This window comes from Miscanthus floridulus, chromosome 18 (assembly GCF_019320115.1).
Source record: "Miscanthus floridulus cultivar M001 chromosome 18, ASM1932011v1, whole genome shotgun sequence".
In the NCBI taxonomy this organism is placed as follows: Eukaryota; Viridiplantae; Streptophyta; class Magnoliopsida; order Poales; family Poaceae; genus Miscanthus; species Miscanthus floridulus.
In genome coordinates this window covers 26,665,809-26,679,064 of record NC_089597.1, presented here as the reverse complement: position 1 = coordinate 26,679,064, position 13,256 = coordinate 26,665,809, and the positions used below count along the sequence as shown (strand labels likewise).

The window sequence follows — 13,256 nt, the reverse complement described above, 5'->3', positions numbered from 1 at the left end:
GTTGGGAGGGTCGGTCGAGGCGGGGGGCGACGGACTACGGGCGAGCCGGCCTCGAGCGACACGGAGAATGAGGCCTCGCGCGAGACGGAGATCGGACTCCTTGCCGAGGCATGCCGCGAGAGGCCTCGCGCGATACGGAGAATGTGCCCCCTGCCGAGGCCTTCCGTGGAGAGCCTCGCGTGAGGCGGAGTTCACGTCAGGATGCCGAGACCTCCTGCTCGAGGCTCGAGGCGAGGAGGAGGAGGGCCCAGTGGGCTCGGTCGTGGCGGGTGAGGGGCCCACGACTTACCTTCTAGCTTTATTTATCAAATGGGACTTTAGTGACCCATTTGATGTTCGCTCGGGGTACCCCGTTGTAAGGTACCCGACAGTATGATTTCTATTTTGTTTTACCTATCTATCTTCCTTGTTGGAGGTAGCTGCATTTTTGTTAGTAGCCTGGCAAGAAAATTACCTGCAGGCTGCAGCATGTTATGAACTACAAAAGAGGTGGTCAGTAATATGTCTACATCGACAAATGAAATTTCCCTCACAGTCCATGATAACTCCAAAAAAAAATTACCGGCAACAACTGCCGTCATATATGAAAAGTACAGGGCACTGAGCCATTCCAAGGAAATACGGTGGAAAAAGTTCAGCAAAAGATAAATAAGACGAAAAAGGAAAATTGACACAGTGCACAATTAGGAGGAAATAAGCAGCTTTAGTTGGGAACACGAGGAATATGTTGTGGCCAAACAACAATAAAAGAATAGGAACTACAAATCAAGGACCGAAATCTAGTTCAAATACCAAAAAGAAATATAGATGACTAAATCTCTCCAAAGTCAGTTGAGAAACCTCTTTCCCAATGTCGGTCAAAATCCTAAGAGGTAGGATTAGAACCCAAAAAGCGGCTATTTTAGTATACAACCTCTAGAAGCCATCATGTGGCCATTGGTAGTCGCTTTGTATTTCAGGTAAACCAAACACACATATAATTCCATAAAGGGAAAAGAGGTGGAGAAACGTACCATTTTTCCATTACGCGCGCCCTCGCGCGCGTCGGCAAATCACCTGGTTAAGGCGCATGTAAAAAATATGTTTAATATTTGCATGGAAATAATATTAGGAGTTCACTGTAGATATGTACACCACATTGGTACCAAAAGAATCTAGTGTATAGAATTCAAAACTTGCCTAGACAAAGCAGCCTGCAAGAACTCCCCATCAAAGCTGACACGATCCACGAGCTCATTGAAGATAGGAGCCAGCTCGCACGCTTGTTTCCAGAACGACGCCGGAAAATGCGCTGGGAGCAGCGAGAATGGAGCGTGAACCAGACCAACCCCTGGGACCGTTCCTAGAGTTGGTCAACACATTTGAAGTATAGGCTACAACACTATCAGGTAAAATGGCAGTTGATCAATGATGCTGTAATCTGTTTTGTTGAAAACCTAGTGCACCTGTGAAACATCGGAACATGAACCAGCCAATCACCCATTAGTACTGAGAAAACCGAAATCACCTTTGAAGAACATTAGGTTTTGCTAGTTCTTGCTGGATCTTTTTGGTTCCTACTAAATGATAGGATATTGAAGGGCAGCTTACTGCAGATGATTGTTCCATCAGAAACCTCGCTCTCCATTCCTAGAATACGACAGTATTATGTCAAGGTGGAAAAGTGGTGTATTATCATAACAAAATAAACTATTATACATCCTCAACCAGGCAATAAAACCATTTGGGTAAGAATAGATTTCCAATAGAGACTGGAATCCATGCACAAAAGAAGCTCACTGCTTCAACAAGGCAAGCGAAACTAAGCAGCATTGCAACAGATACTGACTATTTTTGAAGCGGCACACCGTTACAGGTTACAGTTAGAGACTTAAAAACTAATATGAAAAAATCATGGTTCATGGTTGTAGTGATAAGCTGAAGCTTCCAATAACCCATAGTCTGGAATTTAAATGTAGGTAACGTTTATGTAAACACAACAGATCTTTTTAGCACTTTGGCTGACTAAGTAAAAGGCATTCATCTCGGATTTTCTTATAAGCTCAAGGGAGAACTGAAATGGGCACCAAGTTTTCCATCTACTACTGTACCACTATTGAAAAAGTCTACAATTGTATCTTTAAAATATGTCAACAATCATCATAGTGAGTAGACCTATTATGGTCAAAAGAGGTTGCCAGGCGGGCTGAGATAGGAAGAATGGATAGTAAATTGACCTGTGAAGTTCACTGACAAGGGAGGCAAGGCCAGGAAATGATGACGAAACAGTGTTGAGCTCAATTTGAAGTAGCGAATTGGTTTCAGAATGCAGCATATAGTCCGAGTATATCAATGCGAAGACTATTCTATAAAGTAACTCAAACATCTAGATAAATGGTGAGTATGAAATCAAATTTGAGTTCCATCGAATTAAGACATGAATGTATCAAATCAAATGTTTAAGACCATGTGTGCCCTTAGGAGGCTTGCAGCCTGCTTGGCGGGTGGGACTATGCCACCCTGAGCTCATGCCAACTGCAGCCGAAGTGTAGAAAGCAATCGCCTCACGCTCACCGCCGCCTCGGGAGGGAAGGGGAGAGAGGGAGAGTAAGGGGAGAGAGGGCAGAGGAGGAGGAGGAGGAGGACGTGCGCCGCCGCCGCGGAGGCAGTGGTCAGTGCCGTCGTTGGCCCACGGTCGTCCACCATGGCACCAACGGGCATGGCCTCCGGAAGGCTATTGCCTGCACAGATCGGACGGGAGTACAGACGGATCCGGCCATGGAGGCACCGGATCCGACAGATCGGCCGGTTTGGGCCTCCGCCAGCAAGGAAGACCGAGCCGACGAGGCTACATGGACGTCCGTCCCCGGCGCCGGCGTGGGAAGGGGAGGGGGAGGAAGGGAGAGAGCGAACCTTAACCTGCGCAGCGGCCGGGCAGCAGAGGGCAGTGGCCAGGCCTCCCGCGGAAGTGCCGGCGGCGGTTGCGGCCTGCGTCGCCCCCGGCTGCGCGGCCTGGCCGCATCGGGAGAGATAGGTAGCGAGTGGAGAGGAGAGAGAGGGGGGGAGGGCACGTCGTGGGAGTGTGGGGGGGAGGGGGAGGAGGAGGGCGGCCGCAGCTGCTCCGGCCGGGGCGTGCGCTCCGTGCGCTTCGCCATGGCGGCATGGATCGAGAGAGAGAGAGAGAGAGAGAGAGAGAGAGAGAGAGAGAGAGAGAGAGAGAGAGAGCGGAGAGGAGGAGGGCGTCGGGGTCGGTGAGAGAAGGCGAGGGTTTCGTCGCGGGCGGTGCGCACTGTAGCGAACGGCGGAGGCAGTCTGGACCGTGGATCGCTGGATCGGACGGCGAGCGGGATTTCGGGCGACGTGGGCACCCTGGCTGGTGGCCAAACTCCCCCGGTTTGATAATAAGAGATTATGTTCTGGGCTCCGTCGGGATGGTAAAAACGTAACGACCTATGCATCACACAGCACACGATGACACATAGGATGTGTTGGTTGGTTCGTGTTTAAGACCTAGCATGGCTAGCAAGCTAAGTCAGGACATTTCTAGCCTGGCTCCCACAATGCAAGATGCTTATGTTTGGTTTACTTGTACCAAAGAAGTCTCGTTTGCCTAAATTGTGTTTGGATGCTTGTTTAGCTTGGATTCCCTCACCTATTTTCTGGTGAAGGTGGGTTTTAGCTCAAATCACCTCCCCTCACCCCTTTGTTGTTCTTGCTCTTCTTCATGCCCACCTCCTTTATTTTCTAGCAAGCCAGGCTTAGAGCCCATGGGTGGCTAGTTGTGGACTTGTTAGGAGGTTTGTCTAGCCTACCAAACAAATCTGGCTCCATGGATCTAGATAGGGAGTGAGCCAGGGAACCAAATACATCCATACTGTGATCATCCTGAGGGCACGCATAACGCAGACATACATCGGCATTAGTCCCTTGTTAAAGTTAGTTCCACGATTAAAAAAAAGTCAAGACTACCGTCTATCCATTCTCGTTTTTCTCCCCCTGCTCCTGCAGAGAAAAAGTGCATGCATGTCACTACATGTGGCAGCTTTTCTCCTCTCATCTCTCGGGCCACCACTTTCTCATGTGTTTTTTTGACGTTAGCTTATGCACTTTGTTAGTTAAGACAATAGTCCTTTTATATACTACCATGATCATACTCCCTATGTCCCGTATTAAAAGACGTCTCCAAAGCTGTTACAGAGATAAGTGTCCTGTTCGCTCGGCTGATAAGCCATGGCTACTGTTTATTAACTAAAAAAGTATGACTCACGAGCAAGTGAACACAGTGTGGATGGAAAATGACTCTGAAACCTCTACGGAATCTAGCACCTAACGGACGTATGCAGCAGCATGTTGCTTGGGATCAGCGCTCTGGCTGGGAGCCTCCTCACACACCGTCTGTTTTTTTTTTTATTCATAGTGAACGACAAGAAGCGGTGGATGACTGGTGTTGTACTCTGCTATAAGAGCTACAGAAGCTAAAACGTCTTCATTTCTGATACTTTTTTCGAATGCTACGACGACCTCTATTCTAGGACAGTGGGAGTACGTAAGATCACCAACCTATATGACATAAAACCTTGATGCATAGGTAAACACCAGGACAGCAGCACGCAAAGCCCTCATAGCTAGCTGCCGGCGTAAAAGCATCTCCAAGAGTTCCCAAAACACTCTTCTAATCCTTTAATTTTTAGCAAGATTGAAAAAATACATCTCCATCAGTTCCTAATACCACCTCCTAATCTTTTAGGACTTTAAAAACATAGCCCTTTGCGAGTAAAGATACACGCGATTCCTCCGCCGCGTATATGCCTCGTGACCCCGGCTCGCTCACCCTCGCGCTTTCTCCCTCTCCGCCCGCCATGGACGCCGGCAAAGCAAGCTGCACCGCAGTCGCCGCGTTTCCATCCTCCCTGTCTCCTGTAGGTTCTTCCATCAAGTAGTAAAACCTAGTATAAAGCTAGAGGGATGCTGCGGGTTGGCTTGGGGTGGCTGGCGGCCGGATGAGAGGGCCTAGTGGGCGGCTGGGCGTGGTCGGCGGCGGCCGTTGCTTGGTGGCACGCGCACATGCGATCTGCTCTGTTGCGATTGCGAGGCTGAGAAGAAGAAGGGAGTGGGAAAGGAAAAATGAGGAAAGACAGGGTTAAGTGAGAAAAGCGCAAGAGAGAAAAATGTTGTGGGATAGTTTAAATGGGTATAGAAACAAATTCAAGGTTCCTGATACAAAACATCCTGAGACCGACCAATTTGTTTACAGTGGCGTACTCTTGGAGATGAGCTTCTTTTTTCCTCTCCCTGTATCTTTTTAGGAGTTGAAAAACATGATGTTTTTAAGGAGAAAATGGGTAGAGAAACATGATGTTTTCCTCTCCAGAGATTGAGTCGGATTCTTCTGTGGGCCCTACGTGCCAGTGGCGACAGGATGCGGGAAACAACCTGCGCGGCTGCGCTTGCCACTCCACCAGTGTCCATCGCCTTGAGTGGCCCCACCCGCCAGCACACAGATGGCAATGTGGCATGCTCCGCAGCCAACCGACCTATCGCTATCGCCCTTCGCCAGTTGCGACTTGCGACTCCACTCCACCGCACCCAGAGAGAAAATAGCCTTGAAATTGCCCGCCCCGCCTCGGCGCCCAAACGCAACCGTCGCAACGAACTTCCTCTGCTCCTCTCCCAATTCCCCCACCGTCTTCCCCTCGCAACAAAAGCTAGCTTCTCGCTCGCCGCCGCACCCGCACCGTGAGTCCGTGACCCGTACCCTCGCAACAGAGGCGGCGATGGTGCGGCTGCGGAGCCGCGTGCTCGGAGGGTACCTCCAAGCCGACGAGGACGGGGTAGGGGTCTCCCTCTCCCTGGGCTGGCGCCGCGCGCGGTCGTCGATGAACGCGGCATGGAGGGTGCATCGGATCCTGCACGACGACGACTCCACCTACGTCCTCCTCCACGGCGCCGCCTAATGCCGGTACCTCGCGGTCGCGGCCTCGCCCGACCACCGCGTCGTCCAGGGCGACTACGACGACCACCAGAACGTGGACCCCATCCTGTGGATGGCCGTCGGCAAGCCGGACGGCGGCTACGTCGTCGTGCGTCACGTCTCGTACCGCCTCCTCCGCGCCAACGGCAGGTACTACCGCCTCCCCCTCTGGAACAACGCCGTCTCCGTCGACGACGTTGCCAACTACAGCAAGATGATGCACTGGGCGGTCGAGGCCGTCCCCACGAGCCCCACGCCGCCGGTGACAAAGTTTGTGGGAAGCGTATTTACCTCCGTGGAGGCCGCATGTGTTAATATAAGGCAGAAAGAACCTCTGCCGTGGCATACAATCGTGATCCGAGATTTGTCGAGAGAGCGTCTTTGATTACAGGGATAGCAACAGTCTAAATCTAGAAGGACGCAGTCTACCAAAAATCTCGGTCAGGTTTGTTACAACGTGACTTGCACGTATGGCACACACGCACACACATGTATCTATCTATCTGTTTCACACCCTTCCTCAATCTTAACCGGGATTTCTGAGGTTGAGATTGTTCACATATTCATAATGCTTCCGGGTCATCAATGGCTTCGTGAATCCATCAGCTATCTGATCACCGGTGCTAACAAGTCTGATGTGAAGCTTCTTGTCTGCTACTCTTTCTCTAACAAAGTGATAATCTATCTCTATATGCTTCGTTCTTGCATGAAAAACAGGGTTAGCTGATAAGTAAGTCGCTCCAAGATTGTCGCACCATAATACTGCAGCTGGTGGAGATCGTATGCCAAGTTCTTGTAACAAGGACTGAATCCAGATGATCTCGGCAGTAGCATTAGCCATTGCCTTGTACTCCGCTTCAGTGCTGGATCTAGCCACTGTAGGTTGTTTCCGTGCACTCCATGAGACCAAGTTCCTTCCAAGATAGATAGCAAAGCCACCTGTGGACCCTCTGTCATCAATGCATCCTGCCCAATCTGCATCAGAGAAACCACTAACAAGAGTCGACATGGATTTGGTGATTTTCAAGCCCATATGCAGAGTGTGCTTGATATATCTCAGTATTCTTTTGACTGCAGTCCAATGATCTGTAGTAGGTGCATGAAGGAACTGGCAAGCTTTGTTAACAGCAAATGAAATATCCGGTCTTGTAAGAGTGAGATACTGCAATGCTCCTACCACACTCCTATACCTGGTCACATCATCAACACTAAGGGAAGTCCCTGCATAAGCTGATAGCTTCTCTGTAGTTGTCATTGGAGTACTGCACGGTTTGCAATTCAACATTCCTGTCCTTCTAAGCATATCATTACTGTATTTTCCTTGTGACAAAAGAATGCCATCTTTCATATGTGATACCTCAACACCAAGGAAATAATGAAGCTCACCCAAGTCTTTTAATGCAAACTTAGACTTGAGCGCCTGAAGTAGCCTTGATATCCCCTCTGGAGCCGAGCTAGCAACTATGATGTCATCAACATAGACAAGAACATACATGGTCAGTTCCGCCTTCTTAAATATAAAGAGTGATGTATCACCTCTAGACGGCTTAAAACCGAGTTGTTGAAGCTTCACACTCAGCCGAGAGTACCAGACACGGGGTGCCTGTTTTAGCCCATACAATGCTTTCTCTAACTTACACACATAGTGGGGAAGATTCTTATCTTGATACCCAGGAGGCTGTCGCATATAAACTTCTTCCTCTAGAATGCCATGAAGAAACACATTCTTCACATCCAACTGCCTTAAACTCCAACCACGAGACACAGCAACAGATAATACAAGTCGAATGGTTGCAGATTTAACAACTGGACTAAATGTTTCTTCATAGTCAAGACCATACCTCTGCTTGAAACCTTTGGCGACTAGACGGGCTTTGTAGCGCTCTATAGAGCCATCGGCATTTTTCTTGATTTTATAGACCCACTTGCAGTCAATTACATTTTGTCCTGGAACCTGTGAAACAAGATGCCAAGTCTTGTTGCTTTGCAAGGCCATGAATTCTTCATCCATTGCTCTCTTCCAATTTGGATTCCCCAAAGCTTCATCTAGATTGTTAGGCTCACCTGTAGTGGTGAGAAGGCCATACCTTACCGTGCCATCTTTAAATTGTTTGGGTTACCGAATACCTGCTTGTAGACGCGTTCGTGGTCGCAGGACAACAGGGACTTCAGCACCACGTACAGCATCATGCACTCCAGGTGCAGGCGCGGCCTCAGGATCAGCAGCCACACTCAACCCACCTGTATCAACCTCGTGAGAAGTGGACGGTGAACCGGATCCGGAGACCCCGTGTGTGGCGCGCGATGAAGGGACGGGATTCTCAGAAGATGATCCCAAGACCGTTGCCCCCCCCCCCCCACGCGCGCCAGAGTCGGGCGCCGGTGGATCCAGAGGCACGCGCCCCACGTGTTGGCGCGGGAGAGGCGGGTGCAGTAGTTGGGGGCGGCCGGACGGCGCTCTCGCCACGCATTGAGTGCGCAGCGGCTGGCGTAGAATTGGAGAGCGATACGCCGGACTCTCCGAGCGGCAGACTGGCCGTATCAACTCCGGGATGTGTTGCCATGTGGAGCTGAGGCAGGACACATGAAATACCGCCCTCTGCAGTAGGAGTGGCGGCTGATTGTTCCTGAAACACTCGATCAGCATTAGTAGCACCTGCAGATAGGACATCAGACACATGATCATGCATTGACACACCCCTGGAAGAGGGAAGAAGCAGGGATTCACTGGCAAATCGAGCGCCAGCATTAGAATGAAGCTTGGAGAACGGAAAAACATGCTCATCAAAGGTGACATCGCGAGATATATATATATGCGGCCGGTGGGTATATCAAGGCACTTGAAGCCTTTATGAAGATTACTATACCCAAGAAAAACACATTGCTTCGAACGGAAAGCAAGTTTATGGGTATTATAGGGACGAAGATTTGGCCAACAGGAGCAGCCAAACGTGCGGAGCGAGTTATAATCAACTTGTTGCTGGAAAAGTTTGTTTAGAGGCGTCATGTTGTTGATCACACGACTTGGAATCCTATTTATCAAATAGGTGGCTGCTAAAAAAGCTTGGTCCCAAAATTTTAATGGCATGGAAGCTTGCGCCATTAAGGAGAGGCCAACTTCGACTATGTGTCGATGTTTGCGTTCAGCAGATTCGTTCTGCTGATGAGTGTGAGGGCAAGAGACATGATGAGCTATGCCAATCTTGCTAAAAAAGGAATTTAGGCGCTCATACTCCCCTCCCCAATCAGATTGGATGGCTAGGTTTTTTGTGTTGAGTTGCCGTTCAGTAAGTTGTTGAAACTCATGAAATTTATCAAACACCTCAGACTTGTGTTTAAGAAGATAAATCCAGGTGAATTTACTATAGTCATCAATAAAGCTCACATAATACTTATAATTCCCAAAAGAATCAATGGCATGCCCCCATACATCCGAATGAACAAGTTCTAACGGAGACATAGATTTACTCAACGGTCTTTGATAGGGCAATTGATGGCTCTTGGCCATTTGACAAGAATCACAGACTATGGTTTCTCTCGAGTACGAGGAACAAGACAATTTATTGCTACTGAGTACTTGCTGAACGACATCAAAAGAAGGATGGCCTAGGCGATTGTGCCACATCTCTAGGGACGGCGAACTACTGGATGCAGCAAAGGCTTGTTTATTTTTGAAGGCAGCCGCAGGCATAGGGTAGAGTCCTCCTCTACACGTTCCTTCCAGCAGAGTTTTCTTCGTGATGCGATCCTTAATAAGAAAGAAATTTGGATGAAACTCAAGATAAGCATTGTTATCCGCAGCTAGTTTATGGATAGATACAAGGTTTTTAGCAGCACTAGGAACATGTAGCACATTTTTAAGATGAATTTTTCTTCCAGGCGCATGACAGATGACATGACCAATGTGTTCAATGTCCATACCTGATCCATTTGCCGTGTGAACTTGATCACCACCATGATAGTGGTCACGGATCACCATCTTGTCCATCTCGCCTGTGACATGATCGGAGGCGCCAGTATCTGTGTACTAGTTTGAATCTACACCATACTCACCATAATTGGCGACGTTGGCGCTCTTGTCTTCAGGGACAAAGTTCTCATCAAAACGGTACCAGCATTCGGATGCTGTGTGGACGACCACCTTCTTGCAGATCTGACACTGGACCTTCTGCTTGCCGGAGCTAGAGTTGTTGTTGAAGTTCCCGCGTCCACGCCCACCGTTATTGCCACGGCCGCGTGCACCGCGACCATGGGACATGCGCCCGCCTCCACGACCCCGTGAGGCCACGTTGGCGGAGAAGCTTGGCGAAGGGGATGACCCTTGGTAGAGATTCATGCGTTGTTCGAAGGTGAGCAGTTGCGACGTGAGCTCGGTGACGCTGATCGGCTCGACACGTCCCAGGGCGGCGGAGATGACCGGATTGTAGTCGAGGTCGAGGCCAGTAATGATGAAGGAGATGAGTTCTTCATCATCAAGAGCTTTGCCTGCAGTTGCTAATTCATCAGCATACGCTTTCATCTTACCGACGTATTCGTCGATGCTCATGGTCCCCTTCTTCGTGGTAGCCAGGGCAATACGCGTGTTCACCACGCGTGCCCTGGTTTGTGACGCACAGAGCTCCTCCAGCACCTTCCAGAGAGACGCCGAGGTGTCGCAGTGAGAGACCTGCTTCATCATCTCCTTGGAGAGCGAATTGACGATGTAGCCGAAAACTTGCTGGTCATATGCCAGCCAGGTTGCATAAGCCGGATTTGGCTCCATGACCTTGTTGGTGCCCTCGATCTCCTTGGCCGGGGCAGCTTTGGATCCATCGATCAGCCCAGTAAACTGGGCGCTGCGGATGGCAGGCAATACCTGCGGCTTGCATAGGGTATAGTTGGTCTTGGTCAATTTCTCCGTCACGGGATGGCCTAGCGCCGAGGACAGGAGACCACCCGCGACAGAGTTCGTCGCCATGGCGATTATTCTTGGCAGTGGATAGAGGTTGGCTCTGATACCATGAGAAAGTTTGTGGGAAGCGTATTTACCTCCGTGGAGGCCGCGTGTGTTAATATAAGGCAGAAAGAGCCTCTGCCGTGGCATACAATCGTGATCCGAGATTTGTTGAGAGAGCGTCCTTGATTATAGAGATAGCAACAGTCTAAATCTAGAAGGACGTAGTCTAAAAAAAATCTCGATCAGGTTTGTTACAACGTGACTTGCACGTATGGCACACACGCACACACATGTATCTATCTATTTGTTTCACAGCCGGTACTTCCAGCGCCAACTCCGGTGAGCTCGCCGCCCCGTCCCTTATAACCTCGGCTCCTCGCATTGATTTGGGTGGACCAGGGGAGCCTATACAATTCCGATTTGTGGAACTTGGTCCTTGAAGCACCGGCGTGGATGTTTCTTTGTTTGTGTCGATTTTTTCAAGAACTGCCACATGTGATTATTGCTTTCTCCAGTCTCTCGGGTTCAATTTTGTGCCAAGATTACCACTTCTCTCGCTCAAAATTTTAAATCCCGTTCCTGGCGGTCCAGCTCCTAGAGGGGCTAGAGTTCTGGACTTCTGGTTTCGTGAATCCTTGCTCCCCTGCACTTGAATCCTAGGGAGGAGTTTTGGGCCATACTAGTCCTTTTCGCCTAACCATTTCGTTTCAGTAGTCTGAACTTTAGGAGTTGACCCTTCGAATCCTAACCAACAATGATATATGTATCTCCTGTCTGTCGAATGTTGATCTGTCAAATAAAGATGCGTTCTGTGTTGTATTTGTATATTCGAATCAATCTTTAGCCATTTTCGTTGCGTTCAGTATTTTGTCATCTCTTACTTGATCACGATTAAAGCTGATTGCCTGTGTCTGAACATTTCGTTCCCGTTACATTGTGCGTCCAGCAATGTTCAGAACTTAGTGCTCTACTTGTTCTGGTTTCCTAAACACAATTACACAAGTGTATTCATTGGCAACAGAATAACCGAGGAGTCTTCCGCGGCCTGTTCCTCCCGCAAGCGGAGGAGCCGCAGCGGACAATCCGGGTCGTGCTGGTGGACGATCACGGCAACTTCCCGATGCTCTGGGGCACGTTCCGGTTCCGCGGCCGGTCCGTGTACTACCTGAGATGGGAGGTGGCGCGCCTCACAGGCGACGCGCTCGTGCCCTCCCGCATCGTGATGTGCGTCCGGGCCGGCCGCTACGGGAGGCTGACCCCGCTTGTCGTCGACCTGCCCCTGCCTCGCAAGGAGGAGACGTTGGACATCATCGTCCTCATCGCCGGGACACCGGGTGAGATAGTCTTCGCATTTTTTTTTTTGGCAGTGGTCGTATAGTGACAGATGTTCAGTTGATCATACTAATGACATAGAAACAGCAACTTTGAGACCTTGATAATTTGTAGCATAGTTTGCAGTAACTGTGCAGTTCTAACTTGTGGCGCAAAAAGATCAATAAAATAGCTGCTGCATTCAGTATCCTTTTCTCAGATTTTTTTTTAAATTTATGTTCAAGCATTATGTTGTGCTTATTTGCTGAAATGCTATAATTTGTTGGGCTTGTATTGATCGGAAAATGCTGTTGATAAGAAGAAACGGTCGAATGAAAATAATCTCAGGTCTGTAGTATACTTGCAATTACAGTGCCTACTGCCTAGTGTGTCAATAGCCACAAATGTTAAAATGTTACAGATATTGAAATGACAGGATTCATATGTTCAGATGTTTCAGTTCAGAAAATTAGTCTTTAAAAAATTAATTTGCAAATTCTCTGTTTCCCAGGTCACAAGTTTCAGCTGTTCACTTGTCAGACGTCTTTCTTTCATTTTCTGTGCACGGGTGTAAAAATAAGATTGCTGGAACTGAACATCTGCAAATGTTTAGTAACCATGATGCTCGCTGTGTAGCTGCCTTACTGCCTTGTTCCCTTGTGAATTTCAGCTGCTCAAGCGTTGCGGTACGAATGTTGATGAGCCCTAGAGCTAGAGGTATATGAGGGCAGGACTCCTGACGACCCCTTCACATTTCATCACTTCAGAATTCAAAAGTGCTGCTGCTTCAGAAACAACAGCACGAGAATTGGCTGTCTTTTCATTTTTGTTCAGATAGTTTCAGAAAATCAGCAGCTCTGCTCTGTTCAGACAAATTCTGTAGATTCGAATATATATTAAATGTAGTATCCTCTTCTTGGATTTTTCCTCATTTTAATGAACTTTTGATTGGGAGGTAATGGTTTACTTTGTTTGCTTAGGATTAATCTAAAATTTGAATGAAATAGTCTCAGGTATGTAGTCTATAGTGAATTCATAGTGCCACATAGAATTCATATA

At 48.8% G+C, this 13,256-nt stretch overlaps 1 protein-coding gene and 1 non-coding gene across 2 annotated transcripts; one reads left to right on the top strand and one right to left on the bottom strand.

The window, feature by feature from the left end:
• Nucleotides 1–5,635: 5,635 nt before the first annotated feature.
• Nucleotides 5,636–13,007, top strand: LOC136523537 (uncharacterized). Its single transcript, XM_066517190.1, has 4 exons — nucleotides 5,636–6,233; nucleotides 11,202–11,225; nucleotides 11,908–12,220; nucleotides 12,868–13,007. The coding sequence occupies exons 1-4, from the start codon at nucleotides 6,024–6,026 to the stop codon at nucleotides 12,894–12,896; spliced, it is 576 nt and encodes a 191-aa protein (XP_066373287.1). The 5' UTR covers nucleotides 5,636–6,023; the 3' UTR covers nucleotides 12,897–13,007.
• On the bottom strand, nucleotides 10,292–10,430 carry LOC136525004 (small nucleolar RNA Z247). Its single transcript, XR_010776339.1, has one exon. It is a non-coding gene; the product is annotated as a small nucleolar RNA Z247 (small nucleolar RNA).
• Nucleotides 13,008–13,256: the final 249 nt, after the last annotated feature.